Consider the following 11,762-nt stretch of genomic DNA (forward strand, 5'->3'; position numbering starts at 1 on the left):
CCAAATGAGCACAGCCTCATAAAATACAATACACACATCAATTGCACCCAATACATTACGAAGCATAAAAAAATATAAGTACATTGCACTCAAGTGAGATGATATTCCACCCTAAACATTCTTAGGATCAGTTGGACAGGCACAGACTTCAGGCAAAATTTTCTTAATGTTTCATGTAAATATGACATCCCTTGAGATGAATACTGGTCCCTCAATATTGTGAGGATCAAAGCATACATTTTCAAATAATTTACATTTATGGTAGTTAAACGTCAAGTTGATGGAGTTGGACAGCAAGGATAGGATTAAAATTAACCGTTTGACAGTGCCAAATAGAATCCTGTGCAATTGGGTGCCGAAGGATCACTCAAAAAAACATTGTACCAGCTACAGCATGCTGAAAAGCAAACTGCAAGCAGAATACACATAGATGATTTAATGTAATGATTTTTAAAATAATCTAAATAATAGTACACAGTGAATTTTTAATTTATTAAATGTCAAGAGAAAGATGTCTCTTTTGTACAAAGTAACCCACACAGTTAAAAATTTATTCCCTACAGATTTTGGCTGATGTTACCATTCGACAGATCTTAAAAAAATATCTTAATGGATAAACCTACAATAAGTAGGTAGGCAAACATGAGGTAAATGTTCAAAAGTAATTATTTTTCATTGTGTTTTCTTCTGCGACGCCAAGTAGAGTCCAGGTAAGGGGAACTGCCAAAACTTCTTTATACAGCATAAAGACAGTCATCTACAGGAGGTAGCGTGTAGGACTGAAAAAGAAGAAATGTATAAGATACTTAGATTTTCTCTCTACTATAGTAAAGCATATGACAATTTATGGCCCTGAATTATTCATAAGAAACTAAATAACATCCAAAGCATGAGCGGAGAGATTTGCAATCAGTTCGATCATTTACTTACCTTGCTTAACGAAAACTCAGGCTGGTAGTAATCATAGACGACCACTGAACCTGGCTTAACGTCTTCCACGGTGACTTCACGTATTATGCTGATGTCACCACAGAGCCGTTCACTGGTCAGCTCATCGATGTAAAAAGATACCTTGCTTCCGTCTACTTCATAACGTTTGATTGCGTTCGAGCTCCCAACCAATCTCTTTAGATCATCTTTATTTGGGATATACCCAGACACAAGATTGAGTTCGATAACCACCATATTGGATTTTCCACTATCTGAGAGAAGGTACGATGCGCAGAATTCCACCTGTTTCGTGACACAAGCCTTATCTCGGACGGTTCGAGTATTGACAGTCAGACCAAAGGCATCGCTCGGTTCTGGTTCAGGAATGTTGTAACGGAGGACAGCCTGGTAACATGATGCACATTTCAGTGTATTGGAAAGCGAGGTTGGAAAGAGAACTCTTGATAAGAGCGGTTTATAAAAGTTAAACCTACAGTGACTGAATTGTATATTTACCAACACTGCACAAGATAAAAATACTATTTTTGTCTTTCAATTTTAATGGATATAGAAGAATTTAATCACTACTCTAAAACTTACAACTATTGTCTAACAGGATAGCATAAGCTGGATTTATCTACGTAAATCATATATTCACTTTCTCAGTCGTTTACCTGCATAAGAGTGCAACCTGTTCCTTCCAAGTTCAAGCTGATGGTCGTGGGGAACGACGGTACTGTGACCTGCTGTTGCAGGAGTTTGTTTTGCTCATCAACTTTAAAGGAGTGGGTCAGACCTGTTGATTTGACTGTGACGACGGCATTCAAGTCACCCCTGCTCAAGTGAGTCTCGAAGCTAGCCATTGCCTGCAGGGCTATCACTGTGTCCTGTGGAAATACAAGAACAACAATACAAATATGTAACTATATTCCATTTGCCTTAAATTGGGTGGCTCCAGGTATTACATACCTAAATCTTAGAAAGTATTTGGAGCAAAGTTCTAGTCGCGATCCGAGAAGAGTTGAATGATAGGAAATCAATTGTGGTAACTGCTTAGGGCACCAAGAGGAAAATGAGTTATAACAGAAAGTAACTTTTATTACTCTGTTCCTTCCTTACATGGGCTTCTAATTTGGGCTCCCTGACTATTGAGCTGAGAGAGAGAGAGAGAGAGAGAGAGCGAGAGAGAGAGAGAGAGAGAGAGAGAGAGAGAGAGAGAGAGAGAGAGGCTTTTATATCTACCTTTTCTAAAGTATTCACTTGATCATGAAAACGTGTATATGTATATGTATATATATATATATATATATATATATATATATATATATCTATATATATATATATATACATATATATATATATTCGCCAAGATAGTACTACGAACTTTCTTAGGCATGCTGCTCTTTATCCCAACATACATGCATTACTTGAAGGAGAAGCCCAATTTTGAATGGTTTCATTACGGACATAATACCAGAATTTTAGAAGCATCAGCTGGAAATGTGTTATCTGCGATCAGTTCATAAATAACATATTACTTCATTTCATTAACAAAACTGGGTATGACTAAGAGCGAGTTATTAAGAGAAACTTAGATGACAAAGAGAGAGGTTTAAGAATGTAATCATTAGCATTTAAGAAAATGTGAAAAATCATGCAAATAAAAAAGCTACAATCGAGAATGTCACCCAAGTGAAACAGAACAAAAACTGTGCTAAAAATTAATAATACATGTAAAAAAAACTATTACCAAACATACATTGAGGCCTTTATTTACGAGATGGAACATTTAAAAGTATATACGGTAATATACTTGAGAACTCGAAAGAAGTGTAAATACGACCAAAGGCGGACAAAATTGCCTAGCTTTCCATCAAGTTTACTTCCTTCAAAATCTGTTGAAAATCAGAACGGCATGAGATTTCGAATATATTTGTCTTTGATTAGAAATTGTGAGTACCTACCTGAGTTGAAATGAAGCCTCCGTATCCGTTTCTCTGATAAGTGATCCACTTGACAAGTTTCCGAACTTCCTGTTCGTACATCTTTGCATTAGTTCTTAACATAGCAAGAATAGTGTACCCAGCTGTTTCTACTTCAAGTGATCTGCTTCCCCCTAAATAAAAGATATCGGATAAGTGGTTAGAGAAATACGAATTAGCGTTAATACCATAGTATTCTTTACAAAATTCATATCTCACAATAACAAATAGAAATCGTAGGCATCCCTACATGAAGAGCGAGGTAGTTCCCAATGGAGTGACTTTCCATCATCGATAGCAAGAGGTAGCAATTCGCCCAAAAGTCTCTGGGCAGTGTCGTCTTTGGCAAGGGAGAAGGCATAAGCCTTAAGAGCAAGTATGTATGGGTTTTTCGAAGAGTCAGCCCTCAGACACTCAGCAGCACTTGATGCGGAAGACAGTGAACTCTCCTCGCCAGCTTCCAGGAGAGAAATCATGACATAAGCAGTCAAAGGCACCGAAGAACCATCTTCTTTTATGCCACCCTGTTGTGGAGATGGGAAATGGTGAGTAAATGCTACTTTGTTGGTTGAGGTTTTTCATTATAACTGTTCCTGAAATATGTTACTTTTTGTGGCGAAAGTTCCACTTGAAATAATCACGAAAGAAATGTGGAGATTACTTACTCTCATGGCTTTACTGAATGTTGTTCCCACGGACAGGAAACAACCACCAGGTTGCCGCTGCTTTCGGAGCCATTTGCTTGTCATGTTTATGGTTTTTTGGTCAATCTGAAAACAGGATAGCAAAACTAATTAGGGTCCCACAAAGACAGTGATCATACGTCACGTAAAAGAACTTTCCAGTGAGACGCTATTCTAAAATTCTTGGTATTTCTATGTGATGTTTTTCAGGTGTAAAAAGCACTGATTTCTCAGTGATGCACCAAACATGATTTTTAACATGGAAAAAGCAAACGTATAGAATTTACTTAGAAAATGTCAGCTAGGCTATATTTTGCTTCTCTCTGTCAACTGGCTTCTAATTTACCTTGCGTCTACTGTTTCCTCATTTCTAGTTATGTTCCCCCAACTTCTGTTCTATCCCACACCCGACTCCTCCCACCCGCTCTTGTCCAACTTGCCCGTCTCGTATCATCTTTCCTTTCATCAAAATTTCTCTCTGAAGTTCGTCAGCCCTACCCATTTTCATAACAAAGTAAACAAAAACTTCCCTTGGCAGCATTATCGAAAGCTTACCAAATATGCTAAAGTTCTCTCTCATTCAAAAAGCACCTCTTAGGCTCTCACTTTTGAGCAAGATCTTTCCTCGTATTTTCCCCTTCTACAATCCCATGCCGTGGAGGTATCCTTGTACATGTCTCCGAGCCCTCTCTTTTGTTATCAATCTTGTAAAACGAGATAAGTTTATGATTCTAAAAAAATAATATAGCCACTCAATGGGCTTTATTTATTAGCAATGATGCCTCTACAACATTTACACTAAAAAGACTTTGAATACTTTAAAGTTACGATGGTTTTCTTCGGTACTATTTTTATTGGATGACGGTGATTTCTAGCAACGAGAAGTGGCATAAAAAAGCTTCCTGTGATTAAAGTTACGCATTCTTTCATTCTAAACATAATCGGCTGTATCAAGGACCCACCAAAATATATTCCCTCGCCAATGCAAAGGACTTCAGCACAAACGCCGTCAGCCATGTTGACCCGGTTTCGTCGGCGTTGCCAAATGCGCTGAAAGAACCATCATGACGAAGGTACAGCAGCTGTCGTTGATAGCCTGGAAGGAGACAAGGGCTGAGCGGTTTGCTAGTTTCATACCTCACATTCTATGATTGTAAACAAGTTCTGTAGATTTATTGAAGAGCCGATTAGGGTCTTAAAATCGTTGGAAAATGTTTATAAACAAATTTAATCTTTACTTAAAAGTACAACAGTTGAAAGAAAAAATTTAATTAGAGTCATTCTCACACAATCTCGTACTATATTTTTGACAAATAAGATCATTACTGATCATCGAGACACTATCAGCTCAATCGCTTCAAGTTCAAGTCTTATTAACTTCGTTTGCTTTCAGCGATTTGTTTGGCATTTCTGGGAACCTTCGACCAGAGACTTGAATCATTTCTGTAGCAACAATAATATTGATCATGGACAATTACCAAAGTTTAGTTTCCAATTTCTATATTTCCCAGATCAACTTAATGATTTTTTAGCCCAAGTACTTACTAAAAACAACAGTATGCGGCAAAAGAAAATCTGTGTTATTCAACCTTAATCTCGTGTTTCTAATTACTTTAGTTTATATATACGTGTATTTATATTGTAGTTACGTAAGCAACACTTAACTCATGAAATTATACAACGTAAGAAGACTGAAGTAAAATATTTTCAGAAATTGATAAAACATTTTAAAAAATTAATCAAATATCAGAAAAAACATATTGAGTAATGATATTTTATAATAACTTTGTTTTCATGATACTTCCAACCTAAACAGAATTTGTCTGAAATAAGGGAACTTCATTGCCCGGTCTGCAAAGCCTCCAAATTTAGGGAAACGCCCTTCATACCTGTTTTCATGAATTTCATGAGTTTCTCCCTGGCCTCGGGGGCGCTCTGCTTTGTTGCCTCCAAATATTGCATGATGAAGATGTTGGGAGCGAAGTTGAGCATGTTCTGTTCTCCACATCCGTAAGGCATACGGATAAGATGGCCGAGATTCTGAAAGAGAAAAGTTGATACTTGTGATTTCTCCCTTTTCTCTCAAATAACCTATTCTAACCTCAGGTCAGCCAACATAACCCGGAGTAACCTTACCTATCCTTACCTAGCCGGGAACTTTACCATGGAACACCTTTGCTAAAGAACCGCTGTGTTTCTCCAAAGTATAAACAACCCTTCCACCCATTTCGCAATTTTGAAGGTACTGACTGAACTCTCAAATATCCCAATAACAGCTAGAATAACGATGAAAAAGAAATAATATTCACAGAAGCCTTCATTAGTAGTGTTTTATGATGTCAATAGTACAGTAGGTCCTGCAACCAGTATTCACACTGAAATTCTGAATAAAATCCTTCATAAAGAACATATCATCTGGTAATAAGTGCATAAATATATGAAATAACGACCTGAAATCCAACATCTTTCACATCTCACCTCAACAGAAACTGCCAACAGATCTCCAGCAACCACCACCCACCCTCTGTCTGATCCTTCGACGATTGCTGGCGGAGCGCTGACCTCCCAGCTTTCCTGTGCGCCTCCTTCCTCCGCCATGTCTAGACGCCCGGGATGAATACAGCATTAGTATATGACGGATAAGAACTGACATAATCTTCAGTAATACTTCAAAATAAAACCGAAATGTTTTCGGTTTCACACACACACATTATATATATATATGTATATATATAAATAAATAAATATATATATATATATATATAATATATATGATATATATTAAATATATATCTATATATATATATATATATAGATAATATATATATATAAGAAAACAATACTATTCAAAGGTCGGCATCTTCTCGCTCTTAACTCACCATCTGAGCAGATATATCTGTTCCAGGTTTTTTCTCTTGGGAATCCATCAGCTTCTACAACGATTGGCTTAATCATAGCATCCCTGAAAAGTTGGATATATGACTTAATTATAAAGAAATCATTCAGGTCAAATCAAGGGTATTACTCGCCACAGGCACTATCAGTATTAAAATATACTATATAACAGGAAATTCCCGCGAAGATTGTCAACCATCCTATACCCACTGCACCATTCACCTAGCTCTCAAATGCAATGGATATTATAGCCCTTCCATTCCAGTACATCTTTTAGTCCATCTAGACTCTACTTTTTAGATGAAGGCAGACAGGAACACACAGGAATTTTACATTATGCATCCTCAAAGAATTCGTGTACTTACTTATGGAGCTGAGCTGCTGGTTTTTCGTTTTCCTGTTTTTAATTCTCCTACGAACGAGAGGAATTGCACACTTCCATCAACCAGTAAGACTACTTTTTTGATGCCTCCCTCACAACTTCAAAAACTTACGAATGATACACACCAACCGATATGTGGTCCTCTATTCTCTCCACATGGCCAAACTGCCTCAAAATTCTGGGAGCTATTTTTGCATACATACTAACCTCTCTACCACATTGTTTTATCTCTACACTTCTCTCCCTTTCTCCTTCTTAGTGCAAACCCGTACCCAGAGTTTTTCCCAAAACTGGACCTTTTCTTCTATAAATGTCATTGCATATATAGGCATATATACAATTATATTAAGAAGAAAAATTGGGTATGCGGTCTATACACTTCTAACCGGTTAGATGTTATTCAAAGTACTGACTTTGGTTGACAGAAAATATAAACTTCCAGAAATTGTCGGGGAACGACCACCCCGATCAACCCCTCGGTACAGGCCCGTAGTCTACTTATAACTTTACACAAATAATTCATGTCACAGCTTCCACCTTTTATCCCACTTTTTTTCATCTTGCAGTAAAAATGAACAATTTGCATCGTGCTCAAACGAACAAACTCATCCAGAACAGTACCACACAATTTGTTAGGGGAAATGAAGAAAATATTCTAAACAGAAATGGAATTTATGTGTGATACATAGCATTCTCAGAAATTTGTCCGCCTGAATTACATGATCTTTTCGCAAGTTTGTTATAATTTGAATGTCTGAATTTTTAGTAAATGAATGTTAAAATCTCGTTGTCACTGAACAGTACCAAAGAACTGGATGAAAAAGCAAAAGGAGAGAGAAACAACAATCGAGTCTCGGGGACAATTAAACTGACAAAATTGCAGAAAATTCAGAGAAACCTTTATGGCTGAACGAAATGCAATCGAGATTGGTTGGGCAGTGAAGGTATACGTGTGAAGTTGAGTCAGCGGCAGATACATGAGAAAGATATAAAGAAGAAAGTCACTAATACAGAAGTGGGAGAAATTAAGTGATACAACAGATCTTTGAAGGACACCAATATATTCCGGAAAATGGACAAAAGCTGTCTCACCACACAAAAAAGTAACATCCAGCGGTTAGTTCGAGAGCCACGCATGAATTAACAGAAAGTGTCAAGCCATCAGACGGACTTCTGGTAGACAAGCATTTCCCCTGACAATGTCGATGGAATTATTCCTCTGGACTAAGGAGGCCCAAACATCAGTAATTCTTGGCAAGTCAAAAAATACAAATTGAATTATAAGCGCTGAAAAGGTACATCAAAGTAAGAATCCGATTATGTGAGCGAGGTAAAAGTTGAAATTATTAGACGGTAGATTGGAGAACTGAAGCAATCCTGAATTTCCCAGTGAAATTTCCAGAAGGAATTGTGCGAAAAAGGGCATTGCAGATATTTAGGGTTCGAAGAAAGAGAAAAAATTGTATCTTATTTTATTTCAACATAACTTCCAGTGCTGTGATAAAAGGCCATTGACAGTGTTGGATACCTTGTCTTGTACAATACATAGCCAAGAAATCAGGCATTCATGGACAAGGTAGCAATCATGAAGGTTATTGTTTTTATGGTATTTTACTTTAAAACTTAGCCGTATTTTCTCTTAACGTATAAAAGAATATAAGTAAAAAAAAAAAAAAATGAATGGTGTTCAGAAAGTGACCCTTACCGTTTTTCAAGACGAGGATCTACCTTTCCACACGAACCCGAATGTCGACTGTCTACGAAGGCTGACACCGAGATGTTGACGTCGCCGATGACGAGGGGTCGGATCTTGACTGTGTGGACCTGCATTTCGTTCGACCCGATGCAAAGATTTGCCAAAGACTTTTCAAGCATTTCGTACTCTGAACTCTCTTCCAAGGACACGGTCACCTAATAATATATATAACAAACAAACATTACCAGCAAAAGACAATAATAATGACGCGTATTGCCAATCAAATTACATATGATGAATGAGGAAAAGCGTACATCTTTAAAACGAAGCACTCACGGGTAGCTTTTCTGACAAGTAGTTGAAAATGGATATTTTGACAGGGAGAATCTCTCCTCTCTTAACGGAAGGCGGCAGCGTGAGATCAAGGAAGAAGGACGTGAAAGTCTTGATGGTGGTTCGCTTCGACAATCCTATGCCTTTATCCGGGTGGACGCAGACCACTTTTCCTGCCCATTCTGTGATGGTGTCCGGTACAGTCACAGGTCCGGAACTGACACCAGTTTCTCTGGAAAAGATAAAGATTCCATTAACACATTAATAAATCGCATAAATGGACTCACGTAACACATTAGACGGATGGATAGATGTTGTTCCAGCATTAAGCAGTTTCCCCTAACAGAAGGTGGGACCAGGGGAAAGAAAAGCCAGTCATCGCTCTCGCATACTTAAACTACTGAATCGTGAATGAACCTCATGTGTTGAAAATTTCCACATTCTCCGTTTCACATACCTGCACAGAAGGCTCGTCAGCCGTGCATCAGACTCTCTACACACACACGCTGCACCATTCACCTTTATCTTCCAGGATGTCGAAGCCCCTCCTCTACTGTACCTCTTTCTCGTCACATATCTCCAGTCTTTCCTACGTCTTCGTCTCCTCCTTCCTACTACACGGAACTGTATAGTCTTTTCATCACATCCAGCGTCTTCCCCTTGTTTTCAAAAATCTCATATAACAGTTCCACAGCTAACACTTGGCCCACACATACGCTCCCTTTTCTACACTCACACTGTTCTTCCTCTATCACTCCTGACTTCTGTATTTTCTTCACATTTAAAATCCTAACACACACATTCCCTGGTATACTAACTAAAGTTATGCCCCTGTCTATTTTGCTCTTATCCAGAGGTGGAATTGTTCCTCCCACTCATTCTTTTGGAATCTCTCCTTCATGCAAACATACCTTACAAACCTTGATCGTACCCTCAATTCAACTTCACGAATTTACTGCAACATATTTTTTTTTTATCCTTTTCACTGGTTGGTGTCTTCCCAATGTCCAACCTCTTAACTGGTGTCCCTATGTCCTCGCTTTTATTTTCCACATTCATATAATCGTCTCAGATTGCTGATAACAGCTAAAACCAGATGAAGGCTTTAGATAAGCACGAAGAAAAGCATGAATCTTCTACTTCATGTAATATTTTGTCTAAAAGCTGACTAGAATTTTAAACAAGAAAGGTTTGATTATTCTACACACACACACACACACACACACATTATATATATATATATATATATATATATATATATATATATATATTATATATATATATATATAGATATATCTATATATCATATATATATATATCTATATCTATATCTATCTATCTATCTATCTATCTATCTATCTATCTATATATATATATATATATATAATATATATATCTATCTATCTATCTATTATATATATATTAAAATATATATATATATAATATATATATATCTATATATATAGATATATATTTATATATATACCTATATCTATATATATATATATAGTATATATATATATGGACATCTGACACACACACACAGAAGAGAGAGAGAGAGAGGAGAGAGAGAGAGAGAGAGAGAGAGAGAGAGAGAGAGAGAGAGAGAACTCCTCAGCTTACGGTAGGCGAACAAGATCCCAGAGCCAAGTCTCAGGAAAATCAGTTCTTGGGTTACTTTCGTCGGTCTCTACAGAAGTCATATCGGCGCTCGTGAAAGACATTTCGGGCTGTGATTCATCATAGTCCATAGCTGGAGCACCTGGAGATCCCATAGGAGCTGCTGCGATACGATTTCGACTTCCACCGACTGAGGAAAATGATCTGCTGGGTCCGTAGAATTTTTCACGTTCTGCGAAAATGACATCAGTCTTAGGAAAAAAGTAAAAATACATTCTGCGGTAGAAAATCTGTGCTATTATTTATATGAATACTCAAATCAATAATTAATATCAAGCTCCAACAAAACCACTGAGTTAGACTTCCAGTTCGTTGAAGGGTTCGGTCAAAGATTCGATCTTAAATAAAATGTGCAAATTGTAGTTAAGGAAACTTGATGGGGAAAGCTATGTGGGAAGAGATCGAGGGAATGGAAGGAAAGTAACAGTGCTTTGTCTCCTCGGCTTTAACCCCGGATGACTGATGAATAGCCTTAATTAAAAACCAATAAAAGAATCCTCTACGGATTCTGTCGTGTAAATGGATATGCACTATTTAGAAACGGACCCAAGTTCCATGTATATGGGGTGCATAGAATCTCCCACTTTATAATTACCACAAATAAATTAAGAATAGGAAGTTGGAAAGTAGGAACCCTGGATCAAACTTGGGAATCACGACGCAAAGTAACAGGGAAAATGAGACAAGAAAGGGATCTTGGTGCACTGTATATATTTATTCATGAAGAACAGAAACTTACCTCTTTCAGGATTTCATTCAAAATAGTGTGACGAGTATTAAAATGGCCTTTGCATAAGCAAATAAATTCTCTGAAGAAATAAAAGATGAAGGAGGATGTAATTGGTAGGGAAGGCTTGAGAGCGGTTGCAACATAAAATGAGCTGCAATCTTTAATCTTTTGTGCTGCAAATCATTTGGTAATTGGAGGTACTCTTTTTTTTTTTTCAAACAGAAGGACATCCCCAAATACAATATGCATATATCCAGATGGCAGTTATAGAAACCATAAGGATCACATAGCTATTAATCGAGAGGGAAAAAGAACAATGAGGAACTTTGGGAGCTACAGAGGAACAAGTTGGTGACCACCAACTTGTCATTGTCCCACTAAAGCTGACATTAAAAACACTTAACAAAAAAAGGTGACGGAGTGTCTTAGGTTTTCGCATTTTCATGCTGAA

The 11,762-nt window shown here is 37.4% G+C and overlaps 1 protein-coding gene across 1 annotated transcript in view; it reads right to left on the reverse strand.

The window, feature by feature from the left end:
• Positions 1-478: 478 nt before the first annotated feature.
• Positions 479-11,762, reverse strand: part of LOC135217094 (alpha-1-inhibitor 3-like) — a 39,057-nt gene continuing 27,773 nt past the window's right edge. The window contains exons 15-27 of the mRNA XM_064252818.1: positions 10,525-10,753; positions 8,905-9,133; positions 8,578-8,783; positions 6,475-6,557; positions 6,074-6,195; positions 5,485-5,635; positions 4,558-4,691; positions 3,578-3,682; positions 3,163-3,436; positions 2,895-3,046; positions 1,605-1,817; positions 931-1,335; positions 479-779 (exon numbers count right to left, since the gene is read on the reverse strand). Of these exons, the coding sequence (XP_064108888.1) occupies positions 735-779; positions 931-1,335; positions 1,605-1,817; positions 2,895-3,046; positions 3,163-3,436; positions 3,578-3,682; positions 4,558-4,691; positions 5,485-5,635; positions 6,074-6,195; positions 6,475-6,557; positions 8,578-8,783; positions 8,905-9,133; positions 10,525-10,753 (2,348 nt within the window). The 3' untranslated portion in view covers positions 479-734. The remainder of the gene's footprint in view (positions 780-930; positions 1,336-1,604; positions 1,818-2,894; positions 3,047-3,162; positions 3,437-3,577; positions 3,683-4,557; positions 4,692-5,484; positions 5,636-6,073; positions 6,196-6,474; positions 6,558-8,577; positions 8,784-8,904; positions 9,134-10,524; positions 10,754-11,762) is intronic.

This window comes from Macrobrachium nipponense, chromosome 11 (genome assembly GCF_015104395.2).
Source record: "Macrobrachium nipponense isolate FS-2020 chromosome 11, ASM1510439v2, whole genome shotgun sequence".
Classification (NCBI taxonomy): domain Eukaryota; kingdom Metazoa; phylum Arthropoda; class Malacostraca; order Decapoda; family Palaemonidae; genus Macrobrachium; species Macrobrachium nipponense.